Source organism: Sturnus vulgaris, chromosome W (genome assembly GCF_052056855.1).
Source record: "Sturnus vulgaris isolate bStuVul1 chromosome W, bStuVul1.hap1, whole genome shotgun sequence".
Taxonomy (NCBI): Eukaryota; Metazoa; Chordata; class Aves; order Passeriformes; family Sturnidae; genus Sturnus; species Sturnus vulgaris.
The window spans coordinates 24,227,311-24,244,008 of NC_142282.1; the positions used below are offsets into that span (position 1 = coordinate 24,227,311).

A 16,698-nucleotide genomic window follows, 5' to 3' on the forward strand; every position below is an offset into this window, starting at 1 on the left:
TTCCCTGGGCCCTTGCCTCATGGATGTAAATTAGATAACAAAAGGGGCTCTTTTCCCTGATGAAGTTACAGGGTTTATTTCTCGTGGGTAGCGAGGAAAAGAGGGAGCAAGAGAAAAAGAGACAGAGGTCAGGGGGCACAGATCTTTTCTAGGGCCTGAAAAGGGGGGCGGGGAGAAATTGGATCCCAGCCAGCCCTGTATGGCCAGGAGGGGAGAGGGACCAAGCTACAGGGCATAGCAGGGGTCACGGAATCTACCATTTACAATTCATCTAGGAAATGCAACAGTCTTTCCTACCTGCTCGATCAGAGGCACATTAGAAGAGCAGTATGGACCTGAGGGGCAGATGCACATGCCTTCACACACCTCGCAGTGGGACTGTGGTTAGAGCTGGAGGTTTGATACTCTTCCTAATAATTTGAGCCGATAAAATAAAGCCAGAGGTAACAGGCCAAGTGAAAATACAATGCCAGGTTGCAGAAAGAGAATGTTACCTATCTGAACACCTACATAAATTCCCCATCATTCTCTTTGTTTAGGAGACCAAGCCAATGCCCGTGAAAATGAAAACAAGTGTGAATATTGATTTTTCTTGAATCAAGACTCAGCTTTATGTCCAAGTCAAAGGCCAATAAACCAGAAAGGCTCCGCTGAGCACAGTGCAGAACTAACATGGAAGACAGTAATTTGACCTCTTATGTAAGCAGCGTTTGCTGGGGTCTTCATGCTGGAGAACAGGAATCAATAATACGCACTCAGTATGAATGCAAAGAGCAGAGTCTTTTTTTTTAACAAAGAGATGATTTTTATACGTTTTCAGTGGTTACTTAGAGTTTGTTACAAAGAGTACGATTGGTTACACAAAAGACGTATTGTCTTGGGGTGACTGTATGATGCCTATATCCCCAAATCTTCTGTTCTGTTGGTGTTGAATATTAAATTCTGCAACTTTAAGTCTGGTTCCAGGAGTGAAAGCGCAGAGGGGGGAAGAAGAAGTGCAGAGTTTGTTATCAGAGACTGCACTGGCTCCCCCACATTCCTGCTCTCAGACTGTGTTGTCTGCGGTGGACAGCGAGAGAGAGCTCTCCTTTGCTCTTGGTTAGTTTTTTGGCTAGCTGAGGCAGAGAAGCCGCTGGATTGTATTTTTGTTGGGTTTTTTATTTCCCTTTTTTTTTCTGTTTTCCTGGAACTGTTTGAACCTGCTTTGGACTGAAAACCCAGAAGAGCACGGAGAGCTCACACCTGTGGCCCACTGGGCCTGGCCTGGGCCGCGGCATTCCCCAGCACCAGAGGGACTGAGAGCAGACTGAGTGAGCCGGGCAGCCCACGGATAGAACTCTTCTAAATCTGCCATCTCCTCGGAATGGCGAGAGGTTTTGCTGTTTGATATTGTTCATTGTTGCGCTGGGAAGTGTGTTGCCTGTTGAATAAACAGTTCTTTTTTTTCCACTTCTCCCCAATTTTTTTTTCCTTTTCCTTTTTCCCGAGGGACCTCATTCAGAGGTTTCCTCCCAAATTTGCCCTAAACCAGGACACGTATATATGTTAATAGTAATTCTATTGGTTCATCTAAGATCTATCTTTCTACAGTCTAGTTATTGCGTAAGATACTCTTTGAAGTGGACATGGTATGTCAACTAAACAGGATCTTGCTTCCCCAGATGTCTTTTCCTTTGTTCTTGCTTATCTCAGCGTTAAAATTTATGATTTTGTTTTTCTCCTATAGTCACGCCAAGGACACGGTAACCTTGAACAGACCTTTAACATAACTAAGGTAGTTTTCTATAGACAGGCTGCAGAGCCAGAGCTCCTACTAGGCCGCCAACATCTCCCCCTTTCTTTTCAAGAACAGCATTGGCCATACGTCGAATTTGAAAGGAAAAACCCTGGATGATGCAAGGTCCCATACATAACACAATTACTACAATTACTACAATAATAATTCCTATCTTAAGGATATCTTTTACCCATGCAGAAATCCCAAAAGACATTAACCCGTCATCAAGGGGGTTGTGATTGACAGTAATCTTCTTAGCGTGATCTTGAAGCCATTCTAGCTGCTTATGGATTGAATCACTATGATCGGACAAGTTAAAACAACACATTCCTTCAAAATCTTCACAGCCTTTACTTTGGGCCAACAAAAGGTAATCAATAGCTGCTCTGTTTTGAAGAATAGCTTGTCGGAGACTACTCATATCTTGAGCCATTTGGGACAGAACTTGTGTAGTGACATTGGCCTGTTTAGATGTCCAGCACGCTAGGTGTTGGATCTCAGTTAGCGCTTGTGCTGTTCCCACTGTGGGTAGTAACGCTGCAAAAAATCGAGCGGTTCTACTCCATAGTTCCACTTCATCATCGCATTTATCATCTAATTCCGAGACTTGTCGTTTTTCCCTTCGATTTTTGGAAATGTTCCAGGCAATCAAATGATTATAAGAGGGTAGCATTAAAGATAACTTGCCAAGGTAACAAGGACCCCCATAAGCATGATGAGGTATTCCTTGCCAGGCTCTATCTCCACAGATTAAATATAGGCCTTGAGGTAGGGAAAGGGGCTTAGAAATGTCTAAGTGAATATGACCTGAACCCCACCCATAGGGGGATGATCCACAATGTTCACTACTATTGTAAAACTTACGAGGGGTTAGCCAGACTTGTTTTTTAGATTCGTTAATGTTCCAACTAGTCTGCCCAAAATACACACATCCGGAGTGATTTGCTTTTCGGCTGTCTAGTAAATTTAACTCTTGAGGATCCCATGGCAGGGTTGTATTTAGAGATTTGATTATTTTTGCCAGGCAGTGACTGTTGTTTTTTTCTTCTGAGCAATTGATAGGGGGGGCTATAGTAATTTCTTGTGGTTGTACCGGTGACCCAATGAGGCAAGTTTTAAATGGGTCAGTGGCTGCACTAAGATGTAAACAAAAATTTGTGTTACCAGTTTTATTGGCCCAAGCGATCCAGAAGTTCTCTTGAGGGAGGTTGATTGATTGCGAAAAGCACTGGGTAAGAGTCAAACATAGTGTTAGTAGCTTAATTAGCATCATTATTGCTATGGATTTTGCAGGCAACAGTATATTGGCTAGATATAATAATAGTACACCAAGCAGTCTCAACTAGCTTTGTATAATTTAAAATATACCACGCATGCAATGCTAAATTCCTTTCTTCTATTGATTCAAATAAGCTTATAGCTTCACTAACAGTTAAATCAGGCAGTTTTAACCACTTTCTAAGTGATTCTAAAGGTCTTACTGATTGGCGTTCCTGACATTCATTACATCCATAAAAGCAAGTATAAATATCACTGGAGTTATACTCCCTTTTACAATTTCCATGTAAGAAAGTTCCTAATTTCCATACTACACAACCGCAAAGAGGAAATAATACTTCTTGTATTCTAGACCTAAGATATTTCTGTACTAGTCTATGCAAATCAATCACATCTGGAAAGTCTGGGATATTAGGGTGTGTTCTTATTGGTTCCTTGAGAATAATGATTGGGATCGGGATGAGATCTTGCACTCTATTTGTCCACCGTTGAATTTGGCTCCGTGTCTTCTCCAGTTTCCTCAATCTTTGATATCCAAGGCTTGACCCACTTGGCTGGGATCCAATTAGGTTTAGCACCTGTTAATACACAAGCATAACCCTGTCCCCATGTCAATAATTGGTGGGGACCAGTCCATTGTTGTGATTGGGGTTCCCATACAGATACTTGTATCTTATGAACAGTCAAAGATTCATCCTTGCAAAAATGCAGTGTAATGGGCAACATTTGGGGTTTTAGCTCAGGGTGTTCCATCCACATTTTCCAATTGCAGACATACAATGTTTTTGCTACGATTTCTTGTGGAGAGAGGGTGACATTCCCCTCCCTTTGTAAAGCAGAGAAAAGGCGTTTAAGGTCTTGATGTTTGCGTTCTACAATAGCTTGCCCAGTACTATTGTGAGGTACTCCTGTGACATGGGTAATGTTCCATCTACGTAGGAACTCACGTGAAGTAGAACTAACATAATTAGGACCGTTATCTGTTTTTATTTGTTGTGGGACACCATGCACTGCAAAAGCTTCTAACCAGTGTCTGCAGGTTGCCTTACTTTTGGCGTTTATCATAGGCGTTGCCCATACTAGTCTGCTACAGGTATCAACAGTGACATGTACATGTTTAAAGCGTCCAAATGATGGCACGATTGTGACATCTGATTGAAACAATGTTCTAGGGTGGAGACCACAAGGGTTCACTCCTTGTAACTGGATTGGGGGAAGTTTTGCCCAATCAGGACAACATGCTATGATACCTCGTGCCTCTTGTTTTGTTAGATGGAATTCCTTCTGTAGGCTTAATGCTGACTGGTGAAAAAAGGCATGAGAGGCAACGGCAAGGTCAAAATTACTGAGTCCAATGGCTGGTGAGGATACGATTTGGTCAATTTTGGCGTTTCCTTCTGATAAAAACCCTCGTAGATTGAGATGGCTGCGGATATGTGTTGAGAAAAAGGCATGGTGCCTGATATTAATTACATTTACTAGAAGAACTAGTTCATGATAAAATATGGAGTTTGAGATTCGACCTATTAATGCGTCCTCAATTCTTTCCAAGATAGAGGCAACATACAAGGAATCGCTAATGAAATTAATTTCTTGAAAGTCAAAAGTGTTGAATAGCTAAGGTTACAGCCTTGAGTTCAAGTAATTGTACTGATCCTTCCGGATGTTGGTAAACTACGACATCCCAGTTGCCATTTTTCCATATTGCATATCCGAACATTTTGGTCCTTCCACTGGCATCAGTAAAAACAGTGATCGCATTGGGAATTGGCTTCGAGTTTCACAATGTTTGACCTTTTAGTGGGAGGTTAGTGGAAAACAAGGCATGTGACGGGTAATGATTATCAAGTTCTAAGCCAATAGTGGCTGTAGTGAATGTATACGATAGTGATTGCCATTCAGTGCAAAGAGACAAATTATTTATGGGCACATAAAGAGAAGATGCATCAACTCCAAAAACAGTAAGCACTCGTTGGCGTGCTTTCAGAATTAAGGATCCTAAATGATCAATACGTCTTGTAACAGAGGAAGTGGGGCTACATGCTAAAAACACCCATTCCAATAAGAAGAAAGTATTGAATGATTCCTGCCCAATTATAGCCATTTGTTCAGCAGGGTAGTTAATGATATAAAGGTTTATTGGTATGGTAGGATCAAACCTAAAAGCAGTTGTACAATGCAACTTTTTAGCAATTATTTGCAGTGCTTGTTTCCCTTCTTGGGTTAATTCCCTTTTATCATTAATGTCCTTTGAACCTTGTAACAATTTTCTTAAAGGATCTAAGTCTTGATTTGAAATACCTGCCCATGCACGTATGCTTTGAATGTCTCCTAGAAGCTTTTGCACATCATTGACTGTTTCAATATTTGCATGTAAAGTTACCTTTTGAGGCACAAAGCGAGCTTGTGTTATTTTAAAGCCCAAGTAAGACCAAGGGTCGGAGAATTGCACCTTTTTTTCTGCCACTTTCAATCCCCACTTTTCTAATTCTAGCAATAATTCCTTTTGTTTTAAGTGGGGTAATGGAAATTCACTTGCGACTAAAATGTCATCCATATAATGATATGTTAGAAAATTTGGATTATTAAGTCTCCATTGATGTAAGGCTTGGTCTACAAACCATTGACAAATTGTAGGACTATTTTTCATACCTTGAGGGAGTACCACCCACTCATATCTTTTCATAGGTGCACTGTGATTAATGGAGGGCACACTAAATGCAAATCGTTTGGTATCTTCAGGGTGCAACGGAATGCTAAAAAAGCAATCTTTGATATCAATAATAAACAGGTGATAGTTTTTTGGTAAACCAGCTGGCCATGGCAAACCTGGTTGCAGAATTCCTAAAGAGTGCATTTGATTATTGACTGCCCTTAAGTCATGTAAAAATCTCCATTTTCCCGATTTTTTTTTATATAACAAAAACGGGGGTATTCCAGGGACTCATAGAAGGTTGTAAATGACCAAAGGCTAATTGTTCTTGTACTAATAAATCGAGATGCTCTAATTTATCTTTAGTGATGGGCCACTGAGCCACCCATACTGGTTGGTCAGATTTCCATGTTAGTTGTATAGTGGGTCGAGCACCTATCGGTTCAGTGGCCGCCCCTGAAAATGTTGGTTGGTTAAAATGACATTCCATTGACTAAGCGTGTCTCTACCAAGGATCCAAAGAGGAGTGTCTAGTACATAAGGTTTTACTACAGCCTTGTTTCCCTCTTTATCAGTAATTTCTACTAATTCCTAACTTTGTAAAGTACGGGTGGTTCCAGCAACTCCTAAGATTTGCTCATTTAAGAGTGTAGTGGGCCACTGCTGAGGCCAAGCAGTTAGTGGTATTATGGTGACGTCTGACCCAGTGTCTAGCATCATTGAATGTTCAAGCATTTCGGAATCATCGATATTATCAGAATACAATTTTACGGTTACTTGCCGGGTCGGTCTATCACTAGTCATGACTTGAGCAAAGGCAATTAAGGGTCCAGTATTACCAAAACCACCAGATCTTTGTGAATTAGTAGCTGTTGGAACCTGGGGAAGAAAAGGAACAAGTTGAGCAATTACACTACCTTGTGGAATGAACATTGGTGGGGAAAAGACTTTCACTACTATTCTGATAATACCACTATAATCAGCATCAATTACACCAGGTAAAACGAAAATGCTGTCTAAAGTGGCCGACGAGCTCCCTAGCAATAATGCGGCCATACCGCCACCTAGTGGACCTTTGGTAGTACTATCGATGACGGTAACAGAATCATCAAAAATAGTCACGGAGTCTCTAGTTACCAAATAGACTCCAGCGCTCCTTTTTGTGGCGGGGAGCATGTTGTAGAGACAGCCATGGCTACTGAGGGGTTCTTTTTGTTCGCCGCCCCCCCCCTTGCGGCTCATCTCGTTTCCCGCCAACGGTGTCCCATCCTTTTTAAATTTGGATCGGCATTCATTTGCCTTGTGGCCAAAATTTTCGCATCGGCGGCAAGTGCCGACAAATGATGTAGATGTGAGGTTTGTATGGTTATTTTGTTGTTGTTTTGCCAAACTTGAAGGACAATGCTTTCTAATATGTCCGGTATGACGGCAATTATAGCATGTATTGGGAGGGCCTTTGTCCCCGTTCCCTTGCTTGTGTGCTTGAGTAATGGCTGCAGCTAAAGCAGCAGCATGAATTCGAGCTTTGTCCTTTTCAATTTCTAAAGGGGCTCTTGAACATTGTTCAATCATTTGTATTATTGTCATATGAGCTGGTAATGCTGCTAATAATCACTTGCAGGTGGCATTTGCATTTTGCATAGCTATTTCTTTTACTAAAGTATCTTTCATATCAGGAGGGACATCTCGTGCTACCTCTACTCCTTCTTTAATCCTGTCCACAAAAGACAAAAAGAATTCATCTTCCTTTTGCTGAATATGTAAATAAGGTTGTCGAGGCTTACCTACTTGGGGCAAGTTGTTAAAAGCTTCTAAAGCAGCAGACTTGCTTTGAGCTAAAATGCGAGCCCCTAACATTGCCTGTCTTTGTGGATCGATGAATTGACCATTTCCCATAAGCATATCTAGCGTGGCAAAGCGTAGAGGATCACCTTGCGGCAAATTGACATTATCTAATTGTTTAAGCTCCAATCTTTGTTGCCACTTTGCTAAAAATAACATATAACTAGTAGGTCCTAGTATAAGCTCAAACATAGCCCTAAGGTCAGCAGGGACGAGTTCTTGATATTTTAGCAATGCTTCTACTTGCCGCCTTACCAAGCGATTATCAACACCGTAGTCCATTACAGATTTTTGAACCCTTGCTATCATTTGCCAGTCTAAGGGCTGCCAAGCATTATTACCACCAGTTCCTCGCACCACCGGAGCTGAGACAAACTGAAAATCTCCCGTCAACTCAGCATTTGTTACCACTCCTTTCCACCTCTTATTCATGTCAAAAGAAGGGTCTTTGGGGATGGAAGTTTTGTCAGGACCTTTCCCTGAGCCTCCCGAGCCTCCCAAGCCTCCCTCCCCTCCTTTGTTCCACCAACGCTGAAAAGAGTCATTAAAGGTAGTTAACAATCCCATCCCTTCCTTTTCTGTAGAATGAGAAACATTTGTGTTTTCAATTTCAGAAAGCATTATTGGGGGTAAACCTTTAGATGTTAGAAATTGATTTGCAGTAGGCATATCCCACTCCCCCGCCTTAACCAAATTGATAATGTTCTGTCGGCGTTGAGATGTAGAAGTATTCGGTGCAGAAAAAGAATTTTCCTCTAAAGTTTTGAGGCCGGAGAGAATGGTGTTATGGGCCTTTTTATATGCTTCCCGAATCGTTTTACTTTTGGAACCCTTATCAAGCCGCTTCATTTCACCTAACAGTTCAAGCATGGTTTCGGTCTGCTTTTGCAGTGTGGACTGTAAATCGTCCGTGTCCATTTCTGTTTCTTCGGGAAGAGGCACAGTCGCTGGGTCGAAAGTGGGAGGTGAGGGCAGATGTAACACGGGGTCAGTATTAGTGGGATTAGCGGGCGCTACGCTCATTGTTACTGGGGGTGCTGTAGGTACCGAGGGCGCAGAGGGTGCCGTAGGTGCCGGGGGTGCAAAGAAGGCACATTATGAACATTGGTAGGGTCCCAGGGTGGTATTAAATCATCATAGGGGCCACGGGCCGCAGGGGCTGACACGTACGCGGGTGGGACAGTAGCAGACTCTTGGGTGAGTTTACCAGCTACTGCAGTGACCATGGTCTGTGCTGCGAGTTCCAGCTCAATTTCAGCACCCATTTGTTCAATTAACATGCGCAGCTGCCGGTACGTAGGAGCTAAGGATTTTACCTCCTTATTCCCAGTTTGTATAGCTTCCCACAAATCTGCCCCGACTTCTTGCCAAGTAGTCTCTTTAAAAACATCGGTAGAGTCTTTTAAAAAACCACGATGTTTAGCCCAATACAGTAAATTCACGAGCGAAGACCGATCAACAGTCTCTCCTTTCTTTTGGGCAAGTCTCATTAAGGCATCACCAGTAGCCTTCTTGATAGCTGATACCGTGTTTCCCATCCAGCAAATTTTTTACAGCCGTCTAAGGCTCCGACTCACCTGTCGACAGTGGCCACTCGCGCCTCTCTCGGACGCCCGGTCGCAACCGCTGTCGGAAGTCAACGTTCTCCTAGGCGGCACGCACAGAGACCCTCCACATAAAAGTCCGTCTGTTAAGCAGTCTGGCCCCTTCGGATCATCACGTCGGGGTCAGCAAGATGCTGGGGTTTTCATGCTGGAGAACAGGAATCAATAACACGCACTCAATATGAATGCAAAGAGCAGAGTCTTTATTTTTAACAAAGAGATGATTTTTTTACGTTTTCAGTGGTTAATTAGAGTTTGTTACAAAGAGTACGATTGGTTACGCAAAAGACGTATATATGTTAATAGTAATTCTATTGGTTCATCTAAGATCTATCATTCTACAGTCTAGTTATTGTGTAAGATACTCTTTGAAGTGGACACGGTATGTCAACTAAACAGGATCTTGCTTCCCCAGATGTCTTTTCCTTTGTTCTTGCTTATCTCAACGTCAAAATTTATGATTTTGTTTTTCTCCTATAGTCACGCCAAGGACAGGGTAATCTTGAACAGACCTTTAACATAACTAAGGTAGTTTTCTATAGACATGATGCAGAGCCAGAGCTACTACTAGGCCGCCAACAGTGTTGGAATGGTTCCCCATCCAAAAGGGAGGATGTCAAATGTTTCTTTGGAAATATTTTAACTTCTGTGCATTTCTTTCTTTGTAATGAACTAATCTGTAACAAGCCAGGACATGATTCTGTTCAGTAGAAACAGATCAATGGCACCATATAGCCTAAAGGTTTTATGAGATTGATCAGGAAGTTCGATTTAAATTTAAAGGCACTGTAGTCATATTTAAATTTATTTCTCTCCGTACTTGAGTCTCTTAAACAGGGACCTTCAATTGGACAGGAACAGGACACTGAAGCGAATTGTAATGGATGATGTAATGGCTTACCCGGAAGCATTTTGTGGGAATTGATTTCTTCTAGGTATCCATCAGCCAGCATTTTAGTGTGAAGGAAATCTTCAAACAGGTAAAACAAAAATTCCCGTTGGTTTAAAACCTGACTGCTATATTAATTTTTCACTTTTGAGAAAATTTTCATGACCTTTAAAATTCAGACTATATCAAGTATTGTTTCAGCCATTGAAGAAAGTGCTTTTGATAGAGATAGGAGAGGAAAACCAAAACATTTCTCAGAGCCGCACTTTCAACTCTGTCCTTGTTACAAACGGCACTTGAGCAAATTCATTTGCCTTTGGAACAGAAAACGACAAGGTAACAGGCTTATCATTACGGATTTGAGTGTTCCATGTTCTTTAGATAGTAAGTGATCTATTCAAGATGATCTCTTACTGAAATAGATCCATTTTGAGAAGGGATATGGATTTCTTAGAAGAAAGCAAATCCCTATGTTAAAACGGTGTGGTGGGTGTTTTTTGTTGTTGTTTTGCTTTTAGAACTTGCAAGGCACAATCGACTTCATAGTTCGAGATCCAAATAAGACCACGACATTCCAAGCAGGTGTTTGTTTTTGGTTGTTTTTCAATCTGTATATCTTTGGATTGTAACCAGTAGAACTGTGCTTGAACTGGAAAGAAGTAGCGGAGGTTTCACAAGTGGAACATAGGGTGGAACAGAAAGCTGAGAGCATTGTGCAAGGAGAGGAAAGAGGGGAAAATGGTAAGAGTTTCCTGAGTCGGAAGGGACCCCTAGGGATCGTCAAAGTCCAACTCCTGGCCCTGCACAGACACTCCAACAGTCCCACCCTCTGCATCCCTGAGAGCATTGGCCAAACGCTCCTGGATCTCTGGCAGCCTTGGGGCTGTGCCCATTGCCTGGAGAACCTATTCAGTGCCTGACCAGCCTCTGAGGAAAAAAACCTTTCCCTGATAGCCAGCCTAATCAACCCCTGACACAGCTCCTGGCATTCCCTTGGCTCCTGTGTCTGATAGCAGAGAGCAGAGAGCAAAGCTGTCCCTGTGCTGCCCTTGAGAGGAGGTGAGAGGTCCCAAGTGAGGTGTGAGCTCAATGTCCTCTCTGCAGCTGAACCGAATGCCCTCAGCCACTCTTTGTATGGCTTCCCCTCCAGCCTCTTCACTATCTCTGTGTCCCTCCTTTGGACATTTCTCCATTAGCCTGAGGTCTTTCTGACGTTGTGGCACCCAAAATTGCCCCCAGGGCTTGAAGAGAGCGCAGTCCCAGCCCGGAGAAGAGCAGGACAATCACCTCTCTCGAGCGAGCGGTGCCACAAGATAGGGACAGTTGTCAAAAATCAGCTGGAGAAACAAATCTAACAGAGAAAAAGGTGATCTAGGCACAGGAAATGGAAGAACTAGGGGAAGAAGACGATGAGGAGAGGATTCCTTGTAAAAGTGAAGAAAATGAGCATGCTGAACAGGGACTAAGCATTATGCAGCTAAGTGAGCAAGAGAATAAGTTTGAAAGTGAAGGCAGTTTTGTGCAAAGAAGGAGGAATAGGAAGTCTTTTTGCTGAGAATGAATAGAAAGGTATTTTCCGTTTAGTTTGTATACGAAGCGCACAGGGCTCTAGATCCTTTTGTGGGAAAATGGACTGTGTAAAGTTGCCAATCATTTTGGAGCGAATTTGGAGGTTTTTGGCGTCCCAGGTGAATTTTGGGTTCAATGCTGGGGATTTGGGGGTTCCCAGGTGAACTGGGGGGGGGGGGGGGAGGGGGGGATTTGGGTAGATCCAGGTAAGTTTTGAGGGGTCCCAGGTTGATTTTGGGGGAGAATTTCTGGAATTTTGGGGGATCCCGGGTAGCGAGGTTTGGGGTTGTGTCGGTTTGAAAGTAAAACCAGTGCGAGACTCCAAGTCAGTAATACAATTTTATAGGAGAAAAGAGAAAAAATAAAATACGTGCAATAATATAAAAGAAAAAACCACCAATAAAGTCAGAAATACAACCTGACACCCTGTCAGTCAGAGTGTTGGTAGCAGTCCGTATAAATGGTGGCTGCAGTCCTCCTGGATGACAGATGTGGTTCAGTTGAAGCAGTGCTCCTGTAGAAGGTGCAGTTTTCCTCCGAAGATCCAGCGATGATGTGGAAAAAGGTCCGACTTTCCTCTGGGATCCAGTGGAAAGGACTGCTTTGGTGTTCCAAATCTCACTTTTTATCTAGGTAGGAAATGTTTGGCTCCTCCCCCTAGCTGGAGCATCTCCCAATGGGATGATGTAATCTTATCAGTCACACAAGAGGACTTAATGGCCCATTAACATAATATATCTTCTGGAGGAAGGATGGGTTGTGAAAAGATAACGATGATCATCCCCCTGATCTTATCGGATGCCCATCATCAGCAGAGGATATCTCCCACAGAGATAAGGATCACCACTCCTCCCACATTTTAACAGATGGTGATAGAACACACATTTTTGCATTGTACCCCAGGACAGACGTGAATTTCTAAAATGTGGGGAGTCCAAGTTGAATTTTAGGGGGAATTTGTGGAATTCTAGGGATCTCAGGGGAATTTTGGGGGGAATTTGGTGAATTTTAGGGTATACAAGTGTATTTTAGGGTTCGCAGGTGAGTTTTCGGGATGCCAGGCAGATTTTGGGGTGAATTCTGTCGATTGTGGGGTATCCAGTTGATCATTTGGGAGTCATGGGAGAATTTTGGGATGAATTTGGGGGGATGCAGGTGGATTTTCCAGGGAATTTTGGTGATTTTTGTGTGCCCCAGATGGGTCTTGGAGTGAATTTTTTTGATTTGGGCTGTCTGGGTGGGTTTTGAGGGGGATTGGAGAGATTTTGGGGTGAATTTGGGAGGTGTTGGGGGGACTGGGTCTTGGGGGTGATTTGAGGGATTTTGGGGGTTGCAGGTGGAATTTTGGGGTGAAGCTCTGGGATTTGGGGCCCCCCCGTGAATTTTGGGGTGAATTTGTGGAATTGTGGGAGCTGCCACCTGAGTGCTGGGCATCCCAGGGGGGACTTCGGGGTGAATTTTGGGGATTTTGTGTTTCCCAGGTGAATTTCTGTGGAGAAAAGGTTCAAAAGGTTTTGTTTTTGAAAACAAGTTAAAGCCAGAAGTTTATTGAAAATTAATACATGTGATGCAAGTAGGTAATATGCAGACAATACACAGTGAGACAAATCATGGGGAAAATACAGTGGTAACACATGAGTGTGTGAAGACGGGATCAGTATAGCTAAGGCTCAGTTGAAGCTGAATTTGGGAAAGCATGCCAAAAATAAGAATAATAAAGGCACCTAGGGGTATTTCAGTGGGAAAAGGAAGATGAAAAGAAACCTATCGCAACTTCCCTATTCCCCCCCCCACCCCCATAAGCCGGACAGGACTAGTGACAATAGACAAGGAGAAGGCTGAAGTACTCAACAAGTGTTGGTCTCAATTTTTACTGCCAGTCACTATTTCCACATCTGTCAGGTTATTGGACTGGTGGACTTGATTCTAAGCCATAGTAGCAGGTCAGCTTTCAAACCACTTGAGGAACCTGAGCATGCAAGACTATGGGACCCACCCAGAGGCATGTCAGGGCCCTGAGAGAACTGGCAGCTGTAGTTGCTAAGGTGCTTCTGCCATCATATTTGAGAAATCAAGGCAACCAGCTGAAGTCTCCAGACACTGTGTTGTATTGACTCCAATACTCTTGGTCTTTTTTGTAAATCTTAGAGCTTTGAGTCAATTTCTGCAGAGGATTCCCAATGCTGTTTCAAAAATGGAATCTTTGTTATTGGTCCTCATGTTGATCTTGGATATTTCCATTTTCTGCACTCCTATATTTTCGAAACATTTGTAATGACTTAAAAGAAAGCTGAGACGAGGCATTATGCTCTTTCCAGTGATATAAATGGACCAGTGTTCTTTTCAGACAAATATATTTTTGCTGTGTCTAAGCACATGTGCATACCTGTGTTTCATTTATGTGTCGAGGTTTTGGCAATGGGGCAGCCACAGGGCCGTCCTGTGACAATGGCCCAGGTGCTGCCCTGTTCCGCTTTCTTCCAACTAGCGCCACGTCAGGATGTCCTCCCTGCTGGGAGAAGAGGCTGGGTCAGCACCTTTAGAAATGTGATTTTATGGTTTGTTTTGTTTTGTTTTGTTTTCTTATTTCTAAAGTTACTAAAAACCTTCACACTGATTTTTTGATGTGTTGGGTTTGGGGATTTTTTTCTCAGTTTTGGGTGGGTTTTTTTGTGGGCTTGTTTGGGGCTTTTTTTGTCTCTTTGGGGATTATTGTTTGGGGTTTTTTGTGTGTTTGTTTGGTCTGCCTTTTTGTTTGTTTGTTTCTTTGATTTTTATTACCGTTTTGTAGAGTTTTTTAAGCAAATTGATTGGAAAACTGAATAGTCCTCCACTATAGTCTCCTGGATTCACCTGAGACTCTTCCTAGGCATCTCCCTGATCCTTTTTGCAATGAGTCTCACATCATTCTCCTGTGGAAACTGTCTGCTTATGGTTTGGATGGGTGGGCAGTTTGCTGGGTGACAAACTGAGTGATGGCCCGGCCCACAGAGTGGTGGGAAATAGAGTTCATCCAGCTGGTCCCCAAGGCTCAGTCTGGGGCCCAGTCCTGTTTAATATCTTTATCAGTGATCTGGACAAGGGGATAGAGTACACGCCCAGGAAGTTCACAGATGATGCAAAGTTGGCTGGTAGTGTTTATTTCTTCTGGAGGACAGCAGGCTCTGCTTCTTCTTCCTCCTGTTCTCAGGTCGCTGCTCCCTCTTCATCCCTCATTAAGTGTGCTGATTTTGTCACATGGATGATAAAACAAACAATTTTAGCAACAATACTAGTGGCAGCGTACAAAAAAGGAAGAGTTCACATGAATCCTCCCCCCCCCAAAAAAATAGACAATACCTGATGGCTCCTCTGCCCAGCTTACTGACTAAACCGGAACCCACTGTCCCCCAAAGATACTCCCTTCTCCCTGCTCCCAGCCATGATGTGAGATGGAATAGAATAACTAAGATTAAGTTTCTCCCTATGTAACTCCATCATACTTCGATTCTGGGAAAAAAGATTTCTTGAAGTTCTATCATTTCAGATCATTTGAATTTGAAAGCAATACCGGCTACATTTAGTACATGTAAACTACAAAGACATCTAGAACAGCTCTAAAAGATGAACAAACCCATGAACTTTGAAGAAGACGCTAGCAAGAAATGTGGAAATAGGCTTTATCTGCCCAGTGCTTTTCCCAAAAGCTTGGGCACTCCTTGGCGTCAGTGAGAGTCTCTGTCTCATTATTCAGCACCTGGCTTAGGGTAAAAAAGGATGCATGCAATCACTTCATTCCTGTTCATGACATAAACTTACTGCATCATCACGGAAGCCATTTACTTGGAAATACAGCCGAAAAAATAGGTGTCAGACTGGGTACATATCCAGAATGCTTTGAGCAAAACCAATATCTTTTTAACAGGAAAGCCATACAATATGCCTGCCATGGCAAATATTAGTCTACTAGCCCTGCACTTCAACGGGCAGTGAGCAATACATTACACCAAATTTACGTTTGGCAAGGAGACAGTCTATTTATTACAAGCCCCTAGTTCAAGAACCAAAAATTCAGGAGTTGCTCATTCCCAATGAAAATCTGTCCATTTCATACCTTTGGGGTTTTATGCTTCTGTTCTTTACCTGCCTTGAGTGTGGCTTTCTTTTGAAGTCACTGATGGGTGTTTTTCCAACACATTTCTGCTGATTACACAGTAATTGCATGGCATCAGCATACATCTCTGAATGTCTCTTTAAAGTATGCTTTTTACTCTTCTTAGAGGACCTTGTCTTCTTCTTTCCTTCACCCCAAAGGTGGGCTAAGTGAGCCTTCAAAGAAGCATCCTCTCAACAATTAGAATTCTTTCAAACCTACTGAATGGAGAACAGCGAGAAAAAAAATAAAAAAAAACCTAGTACGCGAAAGACAGCAGAAGAGAAAGGTAAAATAATGAATCCTACATGCCACATGCATAACCCTCTTCATTCAAGGCTATTTTCAAACTGCGAAAAAAAAAAGAAAAAAGATCATCTTTTCCTCAGAGAGGAAAAGTGGAGTAACTGGATTGTGTTGCCTTGCTTACAGTTACCAGAAAAGTCAACAGCAGAGTTGAAAACTCCTGAAGCTGGTTAACTGCACCTCTAAATGTTTTACTACTGTGTTATGATTCTGTCTTCAGTTAATAGAACCTGATATACAACAAAGAGATGGGAGCACATGGAGATGCATTGGAGAGCCTACGCTGGAGGTAACACATTAATTTTTTACTCAAATCCAAATTAGAAATGTTGAAAATGACCTGGGGCCATTTCAACAGCCAGCAAACTGACTAACACAACCAACCTTTGGCTTTTATTCAATCCTTTGCTTGTTTTACCTGGGCCTTGAAGATCTGTCTGCAGCCTTCCTCTCTGCAAATATATCACACTTGTCCTATTGGGAACCCATGGCTCATCACAGCTGCTTGGCCAGGCCTGCTTCCAGAAGAACTGGCAACTACAAGCTGGGAGCCAAGAGATACAACACTTCACTTGGAAAAGGGCCTTCCATGAATCCTAGAATCCCAGAATGGTTTGGACTGGAAGCGACCTTAGAGATGATAGATTA

The 16,698-nt window shown here is 42.7% G+C and overlaps 2 protein-coding genes across 2 annotated transcripts in view; both read right to left on the reverse strand.

Annotated features, from left to right (window-relative positions):
* Positions 1-722: 722 nt before the first annotated feature.
* LOC148220042 (endogenous retrovirus group K member 5 Gag polyprotein-like) lies at positions 723-8,646 on the reverse strand. Its single transcript, XM_088155770.1, is given in 4 exon segments — positions 723-727; positions 1,865-2,584; positions 6,908-8,065; positions 8,598-8,646. Coding segments are annotated over 4 exon segments (1,932 nt in total).
* Positions 8,647-9,110: 464 nt separating this feature from the next.
* Positions 9,111-16,698, reverse strand: part of LOC148220043 (endogenous retrovirus group K member 8 Gag polyprotein-like) — a 119,672-nt gene continuing 112,084 nt past the window's right edge. The window contains exon 3 of the mRNA XM_088155771.1: positions 9,111-9,197. Coding sequence (XP_088011897.1) covers positions 9,111-9,197 — 87 coding nt within the window. The remainder of the gene's footprint in view (positions 9,198-16,698) is intronic.